This window comes from Mangifera indica, chromosome 8, assembly GCF_011075055.1.
Source record: "Mangifera indica cultivar Alphonso chromosome 8, CATAS_Mindica_2.1, whole genome shotgun sequence".
NCBI lineage: Eukaryota > Viridiplantae > Streptophyta > Magnoliopsida > Sapindales > Anacardiaceae > Mangifera > Mangifera indica.
In genome coordinates this window covers 10,893,078-10,914,231 of record NC_058144.1, presented here as the reverse complement: position 1 = coordinate 10,914,231, position 21,154 = coordinate 10,893,078, and the positions used below count along the sequence as shown (strand labels likewise).

At 33.5% G+C, this 21,154-nt stretch overlaps 1 protein-coding gene and 1 pseudogene across 1 annotated transcript; both read left to right on the top strand.

Annotated features, from left to right (window-relative positions):
* Positions 1-4,028: 4,028 nt before the first annotated feature.
* Positions 4,029-7,809, top strand: LOC123224108 (annotated as a pseudogene).
* A 9,073-nt stretch (positions 7,810-16,882) lies between these two features.
* Positions 16,883-20,284, top strand: LOC123224105 (urea-proton symporter DUR3-like). Its single transcript, XM_044647637.1, has 9 exons — positions 16,883-17,200; positions 17,506-17,613; positions 17,698-17,793; positions 17,881-17,963; positions 18,043-18,263; positions 18,381-18,643; positions 18,762-19,000; positions 19,101-19,750; positions 19,844-20,284. The coding sequence occupies exons 1-9, from the start codon at positions 17,021-17,023 to the stop codon at positions 20,122-20,124; spliced, it is 2,121 nt and encodes a 706-aa protein (XP_044503572.1). The 5' UTR covers positions 16,883-17,020; the 3' UTR covers positions 20,125-20,284.
* Positions 20,285-21,154: the final 870 nt, after the last annotated feature.

The window sequence follows — 21,154 nt, the reverse complement described above, 5'->3', positions numbered from 1 at the left end:
AAATTTATATTTTACTACTTTGCAAGAGTGAATTCCGAGACCATAACACTAACCTTCTTGCTAAAGAAATTGAGGAGAAAAATTCTAAGAGCAGAGAAGAGAAGAAGAAAACTCAAAGAAAAATAAAATTTTAAGTTAAGAAATAAACAGGACATTATTTATATCATCCAGATTGGAAAATCAAATCAGTCCTTTTCTTAAGCTCTCCTTGCCTTGACTTAATTAATTTTTATTTTTGTTTTCAACTTTCCTAATTAACTTGAAATTCTGTTTGATTTTCCAAATTGGATGATATAAATGTGTATTGAATCGAGAAGACAGGGAATGTCAAACACAACTTTCTATCATACAAGGACAGTCTAAATTCGAAAATCAAAGAATTAATATTCTATTTCAAAGAGAATTTCAATTTTTTTAAATTTATTTGTCTAATTATTCAATTAACAACTTTTATGTTTTTTAAATTTTTTTAAATAAATTTTACTGTAATTAACAATCATTTTAAATCCTAACTTACCAATATGACCGATGTAATGGTTATAAATCTAATTATTATATCTAAGTATTGACACATCCAAATCAATCGGAGATGGGTTTTTAGGATAACAAAACAGAAGAACAATCTTTTTAGACATCTAAGTGTTTTTTTTAAATTTGTGTCGTTTTTCAATTAAAATAATAATCTCTAACCACGTTATCATTAATAATCTAGTTAAGTTAAGATTCTTGGCTTAAAGCAGCCAAATGATTGGTTTGAATAATTTGAATTGCAATAATACACAGGCCATTCACAATAAATTGTCAAGACATTGTTGTTTCTAAATTTTGATCTTTGCAAAATATTAAATTAGACTTACCCAATAAATCAAGACAAAATTCCAGACAAAACATACAAATTTGCCTAATTTGATACTGTGCTTACGGTCGCGGAGTAGTCTTCCTTATTATTAATACGAAGAAAATCTATTTAAATTGATTGCATCATGCAAGCTAGGTTTCCCTTATATAGGTGTGTGTATATATATATATATATATATGATGAATGATAAAAAAAAATGCTTCTAAAAATACATTAATAAATTTAGATACGAAAAAAATATAAAATATGTATATACGAATTTAATACAATATATTGTCAAAAATATGTTTCTAAAAATATAGTAATATTAACGTTAATTTTAATGTTTTTTTATGGAACATATGGGTAAAATCAACATAGCGTTTCAAATCAAATTATTTAACTAGTCATTAGACCTAACATAATGTCATACATAATCAATTTTCAAATTATAGTATTAATTCTTTCAAATGCAATTCAAAGTCAATATTCAATTATAGTCTTTTATATACATAAAATAGCTAATTAAATATCACAATACCCAAAGAGTTAGCAAATTTGGTAAAACACTAAAACTTCCAGGGAGAAAGTTTAGGTTCGAGTTTTTACCACATTTGTATCCTCATGCAGTAGTTATAGGTCTGATCATTATGTCCTGATCATTATCAGTCAAGTTCAAAATCTATCATTGTAAGATTATTTCAATATAAATTTGATAAAATAATAAGTAATAGATCTCTTACCTTGATCAAATCACCAATGTGAATTGTCTCTCTTAAAACAAGAATTAAAAATATATATGAGTTTGAAAGAAAAATGAATACGACTTTTCAATGTTTGGGTTGGGTTTTATATATTTTATTTAAAATAAAATTATTTTGTGTTTTGTAAAATGGTGTTGTTTTATCCTTTGTTGGCAACCTATAATACGAATATTCAATACGATCGAGCTTAATAAGACAAGCATATAAAATACACATTTTATATATTTTAAGTTCAAAAATACGATTGAGCTTGTTTAAAATAGTAAAATATAGTAGACGCGTATAATACATGTTTAAAATGCAATTTGTTAAAACTAAAAAATAATAATAATAAATATGGGGTTAGGAAAAAAGTTTTACACTAAAGGGTACAAGATTAGGATGTTAACCACTTTGAAACCATGAATAATTTCAAATTAGGGTTGTAAAGTTAAATAAATATTATTGATTAAATATTGTATAATTTAGAATATTATAAAACAATCTGAATAAGAATCTAAATCCTATAAAGATTTCTAATGTTATAAAATTAAAAAAAATAATATACACACATTAAAAATAGAATTAAACAAAATTAAAATTATCTAGAATAAAAATCAATATTTTATTTAACATTCTTTAGTCAAGTTAGCGGGTGTCACACTATTCTACGTCTTATGAAATTAATAAAGACATTCTTCTTATCCTTTACATCACAAGCTAATTGTTTCATGTTCACATATTTGTCACACTTTGTTAAAACTCTCGTTAAATCAATCTTTTGTCTTCAATGTTGCTCGAAAATGATGAAAAGATAATGACAAAATATGAGTAACAAATGCACACTCACAAACATAGGTAGGCCAAAAAAAAAAAAAAGACAATGAGATATTATAGTTATGCTAAAAAATGATTATATTGTCTGATTGATTTGGTTGTACTAAGTGTCTGTTATATAGATACAAAAAGAACCTAAAAACTAAATGGACAATAAATGATGTCTCTTAATACACAACCACCTCAGGCTTTTATAAGTATCTCTTGATACTCAATTATCTCAACTTGTATTTGTTGGAACATTCCAGAAATAAGCTTAAAAACTCAATCTCTTGCAATAGTTGAAAGTAGGCTTGATACAACTAAACTGATGTACTCTAATTAGAGATTGAGCTAGACATACATAAACTGATGTTGCATTCATATTGAGACTAGACTAGATGCTTAATTACGTTGCATTGTGCTATGATGACATCTTGCCATGCTCGCACCCGTTGACTCATGACGTTTAATGAGCCATTGAGGAAGTCAAAGCTCTCAAATTCCAAATCACGAACCCAAGCCTATGTGACCAGGGTTTGGGATGTTTCCAAGACATTCACAGATGTTGTTAAGAAATTGCAAGGACCAAATAGAGATATAATCAACCTCGATAACTTCTCTACAATGTTATGACTCATTTTCAAAGCTTTAAGTATATAAAAAAGATAGAAAACATAAAATTTGAATGTAAAGATTTTTTTTATTAAGTACTGATTTGCAAGTGTAACAATTTATATTAAACAGATTGTAAAGAAGAAAAAAGAAAGAAGGTTCACAAGTGAACTATTAAAAGTCTTTGATAGATATGCGCCAATATTTTATGGATCAGTTTACTTGATATTCGATAAAAATGTTTTTTATTTTCTTGATACAACAAAAATGTTTATAAAATTATAGAAAATATTAAAATTATATATTATTCATGATTAATAAAGTGCTTGGAGATTTTTTTTTTTGGGTCTAGATTTGACATTACAACTTACAAATTGATAAGGAAAAACAACTGTTCACTGTAGTCATTACTTTATGAGGTAAAGGTCAATCTTAACTGTTATTGATTGTTACTACCCAGCACCTCTTGGTGTCTACATATTAGTACTGGTTAGATAATTCCTTGGGCCGAGAACAGTGCAAGGTCTCTTCATGCTCATGTCCTACTAAGGTTTATCATGAAAAGGTTTAGAACACACTTAGAACCTTTTAGGTTATTCTTTTGTGGATTTTGGGTAGGTTGGCTCATTTTATATATATATGTATAGCCAGATAATTCATAGGGCCGAATACAGTCCAAGGACAGTTCATGGTCATGTCTTACCAAGATCCACCAAATGATAGGTCTTGAGAGAATTCAACTGTTGGTTTTTTTTTTTTTTAATTCAGGAAAAAATTGACTAACCATACTCCATACTCAACTTATCATCACCAGAGCTGAATTAGGAAATAAATTTCAGACCCAAACCTACCGGGCCTAGATTTCTCATTCACCATTTTCTTCTCTTTTCAAAAGCTCTTTCACATTTCTTTCTGAATGTCCCAATAGAAAGAAAACAAAAATGGATATTCCTTTTCTAGCCTAACAGTTGACTTGGGAAACATTAAAGTCAAAATAATACGCCAACCCAATTGGAATGGGAGCCTCAATTCTTGTCCACCTGTCAAATCAAAGGACCAAAATTACATGAACCGGTTTCAGTCTGGACAAAATACTACGTTAAAATAAAGGGTAATCATGGGTCATCCGAGAGATTCGTCTCTGGCCAAAGAGATTATTAGGCAGGCATAGAGTTATAATTCTTAATTTGTAATTGCTAAAACAAGAAAATTTAGCTTCTGTATATCCGTATAGTGGTTTAGATTTTGTTACAGAAAGAGATGGTGGTGACTGAGTGACGACTGAAGAGAGCTCAGAAGGAATTGGAAGATGGGTTCACAGTGTCCACCTTTTAGTTTCTCGGGAAAATATTACCATGTTTCTGAAGATGGAGAAGGGTGTGTGAGACAGAGCAGTTTCTTCCAGGGAAAAGCTGTGTTGAATGAGGGCGTCGGCTACTCTGTTATTCTTGGTTTTGGCGCCTTCTTTGCGGTCTTCACCTCCTTTCTGGTATGTCAGTCAATTTCCTTCTCTTTTCTAAATTTTTTTTTCTCTGCAATATTGTTTTAGTAGCCCGGGTAGCTAGATTGATAAAACGGAGAAGAATATGAGTTTTAGTCTCTCTTACAACATTTCTGTCTAGTGTGGTGTGTTTAGCTTGAGGGGTCACTGTTTAAGCATCCTATCATTTTACTATTCACTTCACAATTTTATGAACTGAGCGGGAAAACATGCTACGAATATTTTGGCCAGCACTCTCTAGGGAGACTTCCTGCCTAGAAATGTGATGTTTTACATCACAAATCAAGCATGTTCGATTACAAGACTAAATTTTAGTAACTGTAGCTTTAACATCTTCATTTCTAGCACAAGTTTATGTTGTTTGTTAAAATGTTTCAAACTCTCGAACTATCAGGTTTGGCTGGACAAGCGACATGTTGGGTCTCGTCACACATCTGAATGGTTTAACACTGCAGGCAGGAATGTTAAAACTGGCCAAATTGCCGGTGTGATTGTATCCCAGGCAACGTTTGACATCCTTCAACTGCCTTATGTACATTTGGATAGATTTTAAATTCATCTTAATAGTGGATTTATTTTGCAGTGGACGTGGGCTGCCACAATTTTGCAAAGTTCCAATGTTGCTTGGGAGTATGGAGTGAGTGGACCCTTCTGGTATGCAAGTGGAGCCACCATCCAGGCATGTTTAAAACTATTCCCTTTTACGATAAAAAATGTTTACATTGAAGATTTGGGTACTTGAATTGTTCTGTATGCTAATCAACAGGTACTTTTGTTTGGTATAATGGCCATAGAGATTAAAGGAAAGGCTCCCCATGCCCATACTGTTTGTGAAATTGTCAAAGCCCGGAATGTTATACACTGTATAAAAGTTAATTATTTTGATAAATATACACATGCAATATTGAAATCTTATTCTTTAACTCAGTTGGGGCACTGCTGCACATTTCGTTTTTCTTGGTTTCTGCTTCTTGACAAATATCATAGTGACGGCTGTGTTGCTCCTTGGTGATTCGGCTGTTGTAAATGCTCTTACTGGAGTAAATATTCATGCTGCTAGCTTTCTAATACCAATTGGAGCCATTGTCTACACTTTAGCAGGAGGACTTAAAGCCTCCTCCTTTGCAAGCTATATTCACCCTGTTATTGGTATTCTCAAATTTCTTTTGAACTCTTCCTTTCTGTGTGCATATTGGCTGGAGAAGCGATATGTTGGGTCTCGCCACACATCCGAATGGTTTAACACTGCAGGCAGGAATGTTAAAACTAGGCTAATTGCCGGTGTGATTGTATCCCAGGCAACGTTTTTCATCCTGCTACTGCCTTATGTACTTTGGATAGATTTTAAATTCATCTAAATGGTGGATTTATTTTGCAGTGGACATGGGCTGCCACAATTTTGCAAAGTTCCAATGTTGCTTGGGAGTATGGAGTGAGTGGACCCTTCTGGTATGTAAGTGGAGCCACCATCCAGGCATGTTTCAAACTATTCCCTTTTACTTTAAAAAATGTTTACATTGAAGATTTGGGTACTTAAATTGTTTTGTATGCTAATCAACAGGTACTTTTGTTTGGTATAATGGCCATAGAGATTAAAGGAAAGGCTCCACATGCCATACTGTTTGTGAAATTCTCAAAGCCCGGTATGTAATACTTCAACACTGTGAATAAATGTTCATAATTTTGATAAATATACACATGCAATATTGAAATCTTATTCTTTAACTCAGTTGGGGCACTGCTGCACATTTCGTTTTTCTTGGTTTCTGCTTCTTGACAAATATCATAGTGACGGCTATGTTGATCCTTGGTGGTTCGGCTGTTGTAAATGCTCTTACCGGAGTAAACATTTATGCTGCTAGCTTTCTAACGCCACTTGGAGTCATTGTCTACACTCTAGCAGGAGGACTTGAAGCCACCTTCTTGGCAAGCTGTATTCACTCTGTTATTGGTATTCTCAAACTTCTTTCGAACTCTTCCTTTCTATGTACATATTAGCTATACAACATTTCATCCGTGATAACTTCTTTGAGTTTTAGAGTTAATTTTGTTGCGTGATTGGTTTCAGTGCATGTTGTATTAGTCATATTTGTGTACCTAGTTTTCACAGCAAGCGGTGAGCTTGGCAGTCACAGAGTGGTATACGACCATCTAGCGGAGGTAGCAAGTCAAGAATATGTAAAGAGCCATTTTCCCACGATGGGCAATCCTGTGGCCCTGTTAATGGTAATTACAGGGGGTCTCAATTAACAGTGTTCAGTTCTGGAGGGGTTGTGTTTGGAATCATAAACATCGTTGGCAACTTTTTACTGTTTTTGTTGATAATGTAAGCTTCAGCACTATTCTATGGTGTTTTGCAACAACTCCCGGCTCATCAATTGCAGAAAATAAAAACCATATTGTCGATGATGTATGTCTAAAATCTTGAAATGAAAATGTGTAGGGATATTGGGTGAGTGCAATTGTCGCGGGGCCTTCACCAACACACAAGGTGTACTTGTTAGGTAGACTGGTGTGGTTTGCAGTGCCATTCTCTTTGGCATCATCACTTGGTCTGGGAGCTCTTGCACTTGATTTACCACTAACAGCAAGTGAGACAGGCCATGGACTTGTTCCTCCTGCTACTACTACTGCTTGGATGGGAAAAGCCGGATCAATTCTCCTTCTTACTATGCTTTTCATGTAAGTTAAAAGTTTATTTTAGCTAGCTTGAAACTGGAACTAAGTGGCAATTGTTGAACCTTTTTTAAACTTTGAATTTAGCTCATTTGTTAATGAACAGGGCAGTGACATCTGCTGGCTCCTCTGAGCTAATTGCAGTTTCTTCATTATGTACATATGATATCTACCGTACTTACATAGAAGCAAGTGGGAAAAAGATTCTCAAAGTTTCAAGGGCAATGATATTTGGCTTTGGTTGTTTCATGGGATTGTTAGCGGTAATTCTGAACAAGGCTGGAGTTTCATTGGGTTGAAAAAGAAAGAGTGAGCTACCAGAAGCAGGGTACAATGAGGAAAAACAAATAAAAGCAAAATCATGGATAGTGAAGTGGGGTGTTGGTTTCACTGTTGTGATTGCCATATTGTGGCCTATTCTCTCTCTTTCAGCAGGCAAATTTCAGCTTCATTAGCAATCTGCATTTAATGCCTAACAAATCTGTTTGAATTGAACTGTTTTTTAATTTTTACTCATCTCTTAATGCGGGGAAATTCAGTTTGGGATACTGCACATTCTGGGCTGTTGTACCCATAGCATGGGGCACAATTGGATCAGCAGTGATCATAGCTTTACCACTAATTTAAAGCCGGGAAACCATCCAAAGTGTTTGCCCGGGCATGTTTACAAATGGTAGGCTAATGGAAAACGTTGAAGAAATGAATCTCAAACTTGACACCGTCATGCTAGCAGTTCCTGAAGCCGAGAAAATTTACTTGCTTCAGAGAGAGAAGGCAAAAAACAAAGATTCAACACAAAAACAAGCTTAATGAGCCCCTGTGTTGACATCTCAACAAATAACATCATATCAGGCATTTGGATGCATATGATTTCAACTGTATAAAATTTGGCTTCCCCATCATAAACTTAAATTGTAATATCAGATTTATTAAGAGCTTTGACAAAAAATTTGGCTGAGTTCTTTTATTTGTATCCATAATCTGTCTTCACAGGATATATTAGTTAATTAAAACAACATTTTCTAAGTTAAACTGATGGTATTTTTTACTTAGTTAAACTTAACAAGAGGAAGAGAGCATATATGGAACAAAAGAAACTTGGAAGAAAGAAGATTTTTTACGTATTTCATTAATGAATGATCTACTTAAATACAAAAGTTTGCAACAGAAAAATATAAATAAAAGCAATAAACTTCCTAAACTTTAGCTACTGGCAATAACAGAAAATTAAAAATGACTTGATAAAAAATAATCAGCAGATTTTTACGAACTCAACCGCTGCTGATGCATTCATTCAACATAAACTAATGACCATATTGTTACCAATTAATCCTTAGCCTTCCTGGAACCGATGACGAAGCAGAGCTCTTGCGTCTTGGCATGGAGAAACATCCATATTGTTACCAAATCTTCTTCAGCTGTAAGCTTATGTTTCTGCAGAAACGCTGTCCATCCACAGGTGAGAACATAAGATTTGCGAAGTTTAAAAACCATGGGGTATTGCTTCCCCTCCATATCATATGTGGTTACAGGTATTCCGTCCTTAAGATTCTCATCTTTATTCAACTTAATTAGACATTCTCGGACATCACCCTTTTTCAATAACAATCGGCTTTGCGCGGGTGTCAAATCGGTTCTTGTTAGGAGCTTTTCAAAGGGCCCGCTGCAAAAACGCTTGTCAATAAGCCCTCTCAAGCTTGGCACCTGAGGAATGGCTGGGGGTTTATAATCGCGTGACTCATTGTCTAGTCTTTGGCGTCTCCAACCAGCAAGAACTTCAACAGCACCTAGCTCATTCTCCATGGTTTCTTTCCTGTACAAAAGCTATAACAACAATACTTGAAACTAAAACAAAATATAAATTTATATTTTACTACTTTGCAAGAGTGAACTTGGAGACAGTACCACTAACCTTCTAGCTTTACAAATTGAGGAGAAAAAATCGAAGAGCAGATAAGAGAAGAAGGAAGACTCGGAAATATTTATAGTGATCAAGCATGGCCATAGTGTAGGGTCGCCTTTCTTTGTCAATCCAGCTAATAAACTACCCCTTCTAGCTTTAGAAATTGAGGAAAGAATCGAAGAGCAGATAAGAGAAGAAGGAAGACTCAGGGGACAACTAAATTGTGAGTTAAGAAATAAAGAGTCTGTTTTTTCGTATATACATATAACATAATGTTTTATTATAATTTATAATATTTAATTATTTAATAATATATATCAAATATATATTTATTTATATATATAAAATAAATAAATACACATGATTTTATCTTACCTTATATTATTCAACTATTCAACTCTACCCATTTTTCTTAAATTCTTCTTTTTCTTCACCGGCCTCACTCCTTTTCGTAAATTGTCGTTTCTCTGGCACTCTGTTATTATTATGATTTCTTTTTTGGTTTTGTTTTTAACTGTCCTTTTCTTAAACTCTCCTTGTCTCACGTTTAATTAATTTTTATTTTTTTGTCAACTTTCCTAATTAACTTGAAATTCTGTTTGATTTTCTAATTTGGATGATACAAATGTGGGTTGAGCAGAGAAGACAAGAAGTGTCAAGGACATTAATTATATCATCCAAATGAAGTGCTAGGGACAACTTTTTGTTAGACAAGGATAATCTAAATTGATAAATCAAACAATTGGCATTCTGTTTAAAGAGAATTTCAACTTTATTAAATTTATCTGTTTAATTATTGGGTTAATTACATTAATATTTTTTAAATTTTTATTAATAAATTTTAAGGCAATTAACAATCATTTTAAACTCTAACTTACCAATGTTAGGTTTATTTATTATTATTTCAAAATTTCATAATTGATTATAATAACTTGCATAAAATTACACCTATAATATGATACACTTAGCTTTGATGTGATTTTGAGAATCAACGGTGGATTATACTAGCACATAAAAATATTATAATTTATTAAATTTTTGAATATTTGGAATAATTGGAAAGTGATATTGTAAATTGTATGGTTGGAAAATGATGAAACACAAAAAGCAATAAGAGTGACAAGAAAGCTAAGCGAAAAGACGGCAATTGAACAGAATATGAACCACAATTTTGGAGGCAGCAATTAAAGAAGAGAATGGTCTAATCGAAATATTCCGAATCTTGATCAACTCTTTTTAAAATTCTAATAATCTCAGATTATACTAAAAAAATATTTTTTTTTCTTGAAAAATGTTAACATACGGTAACGTTATTCCGTCCTACGGTATTGTAAATTCATGAGCGTGGAGAGGCTGAAGCTGAGTCAGTGCCCTCCAGTTGTCCATCGTAAAATCTCCCATCCACGGCCACGTGCTTATTTGATTGAGCAAGACGATGCCGTTTGGTGGGTCATGAAACACGATTTATAGGCATAATATTGAATTTGATTTTGATATAATTATTTGTTTGTCTAAATATTATTATGAATTGATATAATTAATACAAAAAAATGGCTCATGGCTTAAAGGTGCAATCTTGCGTGAGAGTAGGGTTTAATTTGGGTTGAAATTAAAAATACAGTTCAATTTAAAATTAATTTAAATATAAAAAAATTAAATTGAGATAGATAAATTGAGTCTCAAACTTGATTTGAATATAATTTAATTCAAATTCAATTCAAATCAGTTTAGATTTAATTATTTGGATAAATTTGAGTTCAACTTGTTTATAAAAAAGAGCCAAATCATCAATTCAGATTAGATTTATTCAATTAAAGTTTGAATTTGAGCTCATGAAAAATCCAGAACTATGCTAAAGTGTATAATTTATCACCTATGATATAATATATAATTTTGTGATAGAAATTGAGGTAGCACCCACAATTAAGATAAATAATAAAATTATATAGATTTAATTAAATATTTAAATAATATATTAATTTTAAATAAAAAATAATATTACTAAATGCCCAATTTAAGATTATTAAAATAATAGTTTTTAAAATGATAGGAAAAGTTATCTAAAATTACTATTAAAAAAAAAAAAAGAAAGGAAAAGAGCAACCCACATTTGCAAAATATTAATTTTACCTAATTTGAAAGTGCGCTTACGATCACGGAGTCGTCTTTCTTCTTATTAATACGAAGAAAATATATTTAAATTGATTACATCATGCAAACTAGGTTTCCCTCGTATGTTAAGTTAGTACCCTAGTTAATAAATATGGGACATGAAAAAATTATATGGAAATTATATAGGTATATATATACGGTGAATGATAAAAAAAAATATTTCTATAAATACATTAATAAAATTTAGATACGAAAAAAGTATAAAACATATTTATACAAGTTTAATACAATATATCTTTAAAAATATATTTATAAAAATATAATAATATTAATAATAATTTTAGCACTGTTTATGAAACATATGGTTAAAATCAACATAACGTGCCAAATCAAATTACTTAACTGCCCAATAGACTTAACATAATGTCATATATAATCGATTTTCAAATTATAGTATTAATTCTTTCAAATACAATACATAGTCAATATTCAGTTATAGTCTTTTAAATACACAAAATAGCTAATTAAATATCACAATACCCAAGGAATTAGCAAATTTGGTGGAATACTAAAACTTTTAGGGAGACAATCTGCATTTGAGCCTCTATCAAACTTTCGAAACCTCACTTATCCGAAGTAGCAATTGTGGCTCTGATCATTATGTCCCAAGCATTATCAATCAAGTTCATCTGAATTGTCGTTTCCAAGTATTAGCAAGCTCTTAAAAAAATTATTTTAAAAAAAAAGAGTTTGAAAGAAAAATAAAACACAACTTATCAATATTTGGGTTTTATATATTTATTTAAAATAACATTGTTTTGTATTTTGTAAAACGTCGTTGTTTTATCCTTTGTCAACAATGTATAATAGAAACGTTTAATACGGTCAAGCTAAATAAGACAAGCATATAAAATGCACATTTTATATATTTAAAGTTCAAAAATACGATTGAACGTGTTTAAAATAATAAATATAGTAAACACGTATAATACATGAATTTACTAAGTACGATTAATAACCTAGGTAACCCAATATTACAATAATGCTCCAACAAAAAAAACTTTAGTCCGCTTGTTGGAATATCTGTTCAACTCTACAACCTAGCTAGTTCTTCATGGAACAAACTTGTTTCTCCTCCTGTTTTCCTTCCTACAATTTTAGTGTTATAAACATATTTGGAACAACTAAGATGCTTATGATACGGATAGCAACGAATTTGTTGGAACGATCATTTTGACACTTGAAATTGTTATTCTTAGCTTGGAACGACTCCGTTCTAGACTCCTCGTTCTTGTGTGATGGAATGCCCTTTCCATCATTCTATAAATATCAACATGTTTCTCAGTTGAAGAATGACTTTGACGCATACCATATGGTATATAAAACTCAAAACATATTTGTGGAAAGACCCCATATCAACATTTTGAGCTTCATGGAAGATTTCAACTCTCTTCAAAGGTTGATGGGGAGAAAGAAGTGAACTTGCCCCACTTTGCTGCAAAATAGACACCAGAGTTTACACTGAAAAAGTTGCACAACACCACAAGCAACTTCAGTATCCTGTCTTGAATTATTAATGCAGCTCTTGCATCTTGCTAAGAACATGTGCTTCCATCAAATTCATTGTGGTGTATTATTTGACGTTGTCTCTTTTCGAAGATTAATCCTACCACTTTTTGTACTAGAAATCCTGTAAAATAAATGCAACTTACTTTTTGTCTTTAGCAACTAAGAGGTATGACTTAGCTTAATTCAAGGGATTTTTGTATTAAAAAATTGATAGATTTTGCATTGGAAAGCCCATTTTGCTACCACTTCTTCCTATACAAGAGGTGGCCATGCTTTTATAAGAGTTTAGACAATTTGATATAATGAAAGTTTGAAGCAAAGTTTTGTTGGCTTTCTCCATTTTCCTTTATCTAATTCATTTTTGGTGGAAGAATTTGTGGTGGAAGATCCCAAGGTTAGTGAGATTTCCTTTATGCCTTAGTTATTTTTCTTGTTACCCTTGAAATCCAAAGTGTGAAGATTTGAATGTGTGTTGTATGCCTCGGGTTACTGTTTACAGTTTGTGATTTTGCAATTTTTAGTTTTTGCCAGCAAACTTTGAAACTAGTTTTGAATGTCTTGTTGATTGAGTTATGGTTGATATTATATACCTTTAGAAAGTTCTTTGAATGTTTTTTTCAATGATATATAATTTACATGATTTGAAAGTCATTTGATTGGTTAAAATTAAAAGACAAATTGTTGTTATGCCAAATCAATAATAATCTTCAAAATTGAGTTTGTGTGTTGTTGCATTATCTTGATGGAAATGCACCATTTGGTATCAAAGCCTAGAGTGTTTGTGTGATTTATTAACTGATTTCTACCTCCTAAAGCTACTATTTATTGTTGGAATTTACTGTTCACCAAAAGTTACTGTTTACAGAACCTTCATTTTGCCTAAATGCGAACCTTATTTAACCTAAATACTTACCAATACTCACTCCACCCTTAAATACTTATAACCATTAGCCATTACCAAAAATGTCTTATAAAAGAACTTCATCCTCATTCTCCTCACCTCCTTATTCTTGAGAATTTGCCTATATGACACTAAAGGAAAAGGTCAAAGGAGAACTTAAGGCCATTAGGGACCAAATGATGCAATGATGAGAGACTTGACCCTCACTCAAAGCTAAGCACCCTTATCACAACCCCAAACTTCAACATAAAGCCAAATACCCCCCACCTCCGCCTCATTCAACCCAATTGCATCATCCAAGAAGACATATTAGAACTTCCCCTCCTCTTCCTAGACATACTAAGGAGGAACTGATGCTTCATGATAATTCAAGTGAAGAAGAACAAGAAAGGGCATCTAGGAGTAATAAGGATGATGATAGAGGATTGAAAATTGAAATTCTGAAATTTGAGGAAAGTATGGATCCAGATTATTTTGTTGATTGGTTGCATGCCATAGAAAGGGTTTTTTAGTACAAAGGCTATTCAAATGAGAAAAAGTGCAAAATAGCAACCCTAAAGTTTAAAGACTATGTTTCTTTGTGGTGGGAAAATTTAAAAAAATAAAGAGAAAGGGATGGTAAAAAGAAAGTTAGATCTTGGGGGAAACTTAAGAAGCTTATGAAAAAGAGATTTCTTTTTGACAATCATAAGCAAGACCTTTACCTCAAATTACACACTCTCAAACAAGGAAGTGATAATGTTGAGCATTATATAAGGGAACTTGAGAAGCTATTGATGAGAAGTGAGCTGCCATAAATAAAGGAGCAAACCATTGCAAGATTTATTGGAGAATTGAATCAAGACATTGCTCATATGGTGGAGTTGCAACCATATTGCACTTTTGACTATGTGTGTAAGTTGGCTATTAAAGTGGAGGAGCAAAAGAAGGTCATGAAGCCTATGGTTTCCAAGTTATTCTCCAAAGGGACATTATTTAACAAAAGCATATTTTTTACCAAGGGAACTATCTTCCATAAAAGTTTCCCATCCTACACAAATGTTGTTGATTCTTCTTCCAAGGAGAAAGGCAAGGAAAAAGTGGTGGAACTAACTAAGGACAAGTCTAATATGGTGAAGATCAACCTTTTTAATAAAAAGTGCTTTAAATACCAACACTATGGACACTTACAACCTAAATTCCCTAACAAGAGAGTTTTATCCTTGATGGAGATACAAACAATTGAAGAGTCCATTCAAGAAAGAAGAAGAAAGTGAAGTTTCAACCATGAAAGTGATGAAGCCAATAAGGAAGAAGAGGCAATTCTACAAGAAGCTGATGAAGGAGAGTTGCTAGTTATTAAAAGAGATTTGCATGCCAAGCCTCTTCCTCATGAAGAGCAAAGACTCTATATTTTTCAATCAAGGTGCACTATTAGAGATAAAGTGTGTTATTTAATTATTGATAGTGAGAGTTGTGAAAATGTGATCTCATCCACCTTAGTAAACAAATTTGGGTTATCCATCATGCCACACCCTCAACCATACAAACTACAATGGTTAAGTAATGGAACCAGCCTACAAGTTGCAAGGCAGGTGCTTATTTCCTTCTCCATTAGCAATCATTATAATGATAAGATTTTACATGATGTGATTTCTATGGATGCTTGTCACTTGTTATTGGGAAGACCTTGGCAATTTGATAAGGAAGTGAAACATGATGGCAAGAAGAACACTTACTCCTTTAAATTCAACAGCTAGACTATCACTGTAACTCCTCTTAGTCCATAACAAGTTCATAAAGCTATTAAAGGAAACGAAGTCAAGAAAGAGAGCTTGCTTAAAAATGGTCAGCAAGTGGAGGATAACCATCTTGAGGATTTGAAGACAAATCCTTCTCAACCCGAGAAGAATGATGTATACATGGCTTCATTGTCATTTTTGGGTTCTAAGTCATCCTCAAGTCTCCATGCAGCCTTTGAAGCTAATAAGAATGAGAACTAGCAAATATCAAGCCAAATAAAGCATTGCACTTTCAATTTTGGTCCAACTTCATTTTTGGGCATAACCTTATTAGTTGGACTCAAGAATCCCTTGATTGGTTTGCTTTTTCGGCCTAAAATAAGCTTCACATGGTGTCTTTCCAAGCCCAATCCACCCAAGACTCTTTTGAAGCCCATTTTAACTCAAACTTGTGTATTTAGTTGGCTTAGAACTAGATAGAAATTTAGTTACAAAGCTAAGAGACGTGGTTCCTAGATTTAGGGAAAACATAACTCACTTTTTTATCTTTAGCAATTAAGAGGTATGACTTAGCTTAATTCAAGGGATTTCTGTATTAAAAAATTAATAGATTTTGTATTAGAAAGTCCATTTTGCTACCACTTCTTCCTTATATAAAAGGTAGTCATGCTTTTGAAAAGTTGGAAAGAAAAAAGTTGAGAAAATATCTATAGGTAATATGGTAATTTAAGTTTTCGTATTTTTGTGTAGAAGTGCCAGATTTTTGTGGCAAAGTAATAGGTGGAAAAAAGTGCTTTCGGGTCTCTGTCAGATCCAGTAAGTTATATTTTATGATGTGTTGTCTATGGAAAAAATTGAGATCATGTACGGTGCAGGTATGAATTTTCTCTTGATAAACCAAAAAAAATGTGTGGACGAAAAACTCTGCAAAGATAGGTAAATTATAAGGATAATATAGTCATTCCATGTTCAACAATTGTGCTTTCACAGGCAAACTGTGCAAAGAGTATATATGGGATGATATATATAAAATAATATTTATTTGTATATTTAAAATAAATAAATATAATTTTATTATTTTAAAATTGTTAGAGGATTCAATTTTAGGCAAACCGCAAGGGAGTTAACTGGATACAAAAATCAACAGTACGCAGCTCCAAGCCCTTAGAGTTGCTGTTGGCTGTTTTTCAAATTCGTGGCTTTTTCATTCATCAAATTCTTCTCCTTAAGCTCTCTGACATTTCTTTCTGAATGTCCCAATAGAAAGAAAACAAAAATGGATGTTCCTTTCCGAGCTTAACAATTGACTTGGGAAACATTAAAGTCAAAATAATGCGCCAACCCAGCACCAATGGGTATGGCAAAATCAATCCTTGTTCACCTGTCAAATCAGAGGACTGAAATTACATGAACCGCTACCAAACTGGACAAAAAATACTACGTTATCATGGCCAAAGATATTATTGGGCAGGCATAGAGTTATAATTCCTAATTTGTAATTGCTGAAACAAGAAAATTTAGCTTCTGTATATCCCTAGTAGTGGTTTGGGTTTTGTTACAGAAAGAGGTGGTAGTGACTGAGTGACGACTGAAGAGAGCTCAGAAGAAACTGAAGGAATTGGAACATGGTTTCACAGTGCCCGCCTTTTAGTTTTTCGGGAAAATATTACCATGTTTCTGAAGATGGAGAAGGATGTGTGAGACAAAGCAGTTTCTTCCAGGGAAAAACTGTGTTGAATCAGGGCGTTGGCTACTCTGTTATTCTTGGTTTTGGCGCCTTCTTTGCGGTCTTCACCTCTTTTCTGGTATATCAGTTAATTTATTTCTCTTTCCTGAATTGTTTTCTCTCTTCGGTATTGTTCTAGTCACTGTTTAAGCATCTATCATGCTACTTTTCACTTCAAAATTGTAACAGAGCGGAAGAGACATCCTATGAATATTTTAGCCAGCAGCCTCCAGGGAGACTTCTGCCTAGAAATGTGATGTTTTACCTTACAAATCAAGCATGTTATATTACAGGACTAAATTTTAGTAACTTCAGCATTGGCATCTTCATATTCATGACAAGTTCATGTTTGTTGTTAAACGTTTCAAACTCTGGAAATATCAGGTTTGGCTGGAGAAGCGATATCTTGGGTCTCGCCACACATCCGAATGGTTTAACACTGCAGGCAGGAATGTTAAAACTGGGCTAATTGCCAGTGTCATTGTATCCCAGGCAAAGTTTTTCAACCTGCAAATGCCTTATGATGTACATTTGGATAGATTTTACATTCATCTAAATAGTGGATTTATTTTGCAGTGGACTTGGGCTGCCACAATTTTGCAAAGTTCAAATGTTGCTTGGGAGTATGGAGTGAGTGGACCCTTCTGGTATGCAAGTGGAGCCACCATCCAGGCATGTTTCAAACTATTCCCTTTTACTTCGAAAAATGTTTAAATTGAAGATTTGGGTACTTAAATTATTCTGTATGCTAATCAACAGGTACTTTTGTTTGGTATAATGGCCATAGAGATTAAAAGAAAGGCTCCCCATGCCCATACTGTTTGTGAAATTGTCAAAGCCCGGTATGTTATGCACTGTATAAAAGTTAATTATTTTGATAAATATACACATGCAATATTGAAATATTATTCTTTAACTCAGTTGGGGCACTGCTGCACATTTCGTTTTTCTTGGTTTCTGCCTCTTGACAAATATCATAGTGACGGCTTTGTTGCTCCTTGGTGGTTCGGCTGTTGTAAATGCTCTTACTGGAGTAAACATTTATGCTGCTAGCTTTCTAATACCACTTGGAGTCATTGTCTACACTCTAGCAGGAGGACTTAAAGCGACCTTCTTGGCAAGCTATATTCACTCTGTTATTGGTACTCTCAAATTTCATTCGAACTCTTCCTTTCTGTGTACATATTAGCTATACAATATTTCATCTATAATAACTTTTGTGAGTTTGAGAGTTTCTCTTGTTGCTTGATTGGTTTCAGTGCATGTCGTATTAGTCATCTTTGTATACCTTGTTTACACGGCGAGCAATGAGCTTGGCAATCCCAGTGTAGTATACAACCGTCTGGTGGAGGTCGCAAGTAAGTCAAGAATATGTAAAGAGCCATTTTCCCATGATGGGCAATCCTGTGGCCCTGTTAACGGTAATTACAAAGGCTCTTACTTAACAATGTTGAGTTCTGGAGGCCTGGTGTTTGGAATCATAAACATCGTTGGCGGCTTTGGCACTATTTCAATTGATAATGTAAGCTTCAGCACTATTCTATGGTGTTTTGCAACAATTCCCAGCTCTTCCATTACAGAAAAATAAAAACCATATTATCGATTATGCATGTCTAAAATCTTGAAATGAAAATGTGTAGGGATATTGGGTGAGTGCAATTGCCGCGAGGCCTTCATCAACACACAAGGGATACTTGTTAGGTGGACTAGTGTGGTTTGCAGTGCCATTCTCTTTGGCAACATCACTTGGTCTGGGAGCTCTTGCACTTGATTTACCACTAACAGCAAGTGAGGCAGGCCATGGACTTGTTCCTCCTGCTACTGCTACTGCTTTGATGGGAAAAGCCGGATCAATTCTCCTTCTTATTATGCTTTTCATGTAAGTTAAAACTTTATTTTAGCTAGCTTGAAACTGGAACTAAGTGGCAATTGTTGAATCTTTTTTAAAATTTGAATTTATCTCATTTGTTAATGAACAGGGCAGTGACATCTGCTGGCTCCTCTGAGCTAATTGCAGTTTCCTCATTATGTACATATGATATCTACCGTACTTACATAAATCCAGAAGCAAGTGGGAAAAAGATTCTCAAAGTTTCAAGGGCAATTGTATTAGGCTTTGGTTGTTTCATGGGATTGTTAGCAGTAATTCTGAACAAGGCTGGAGTTTCATTGGGTTGGATGTATCTGGCCATGGGAGTGCTAATCGGTTCAGCCGTTCTCCCAATAGCTTTTATGCTTCTATGGAGGAAGGCGAATGCAATCGGAGCCATTGTTGGAACAATCAGTGGTTGTGTTCTTGGCATTGTAACTTGGTTATCAGTCACAGCCATTGAATATGGCAGAATAAACCTTGACACTACTGGTAGAAATGCCCCAATGCTTGCTGGAAACCTTGTTTCCATACTCACTGGAGGAGCTGTTCATGCTGTGTGTAGTTTTTTGTGGCCTCAAAATTATGACTGGGATACCACAAAGCAGATCACAGTGGTTGAAAAAGAAAAGAGTGAGCTACCAGAAGAAGAGTTCAATGAGGAAAAACTAATAAAAGCAAAATTATGGATAGTGAAGTGGGGTGTTGGTTTCACTATTGTGATTGTCATATTGTGGCCTATTCTCTCTCTTCCAGCAGGCAAATTTCAACTTCATTAGCAATCTGCATTTAAGCCTAACCAATCTCTTTGAATTGAACTGTTTTTTTAATTTTACTTCTCTCGCAATGCAGGGAAATTCAGTTTGGGATACTTCACATTCTGGGCTGTGGTCGCCATAGCCTGGGGCACAATTGGATCAGCAGTGATTATAGCTTTACCACTAATTGAAAGCTGGGAAACCATCCAAAGTGTTTGCCTTGGCATGTTCACAAATGATAGGCTAATGGAAAAAGTTGAAGAAATGAATCTCAAACTTGACACCATCATGCTAGCAGTCCCTGAAGCGGAGAAAATTTACTTGCTTCAAAAAGAGAAGGCAAAAAACAAAGATTCAACACAAAAACAAGCTTAATGAGCCTCTGCATTGCATCATTCAACATCTCAACAAATAACAACATATCAAGCATTTGGATGCATATGATTTCAACTGCATAAAATATAGCCTCCCCATCATATATTGTAATGTCAGATTTATTAAGAGCTAATAAATTTGCCGAGTACTTTTATTTGTATCCATAATCTGTCTTCACTGGATTTATTGGTTAATTAAAACAACATTTTCTAAGTTAAACAAATGACACAGTTCTCAATTAATCCTTAGCCTCCTAGTGTTCATTGGCTGTGGAAGCTGTGTAGATTTCCTGGAACTGATGACAAAGCAAAGATTTTGCTTCTCGACATGGCAAAACATCTATATTGTTATCAAATCTTCTTCAGCAGTAAGCTTATTTTTCTGTACAAATTCTGTCCATCCAGAGGTGAGAACATAAACTTTGCAACACCAAAGTTTAAAAATCATGGGGTATGTCTTCCCCTTCATATCATATGTGGTTACAGGTATTCCTGCCTCAAGATTCTCATCTTTATTCAACATCCAAATTAAACATTCTTGGACATCATTTTTGTTCAATGACAATCGGTTCTTGTTAGAAGCTTTTCAAAGGGCTTGCTGCAAATACACTTTTGAATAAGCCCTCTCAGGCTTGGCAACTGAAGAATGGCTGGGGGTTTATAATCCTTAGACTCATCTGAGTTGGTAAGTTCTTTCTTGGATTTAATCAAATTATTCAAAGCAAGTGCTGTTTCACTGTCCAGTTTCTAGGAGTTCATGCGGACAAGAGTAAGAGCAGCTTTCCACTCATTCTCCATGGTTTGTTTCCTATACAAAAGCCATAACAACAATACTTAACTACAACCATAAAACCACATGTACAAACAATAAACATGAATTTATACACAAATAATATAAAAGTAGTGTTATATATACAAATAATATATACAACTTTGTATACAAATAATAAAATCTCATCATATAATTACGTATTATTTTATCTCTAATTTAAAATTACCTAATTGTATAGTGATTTATCATTGTTTATATA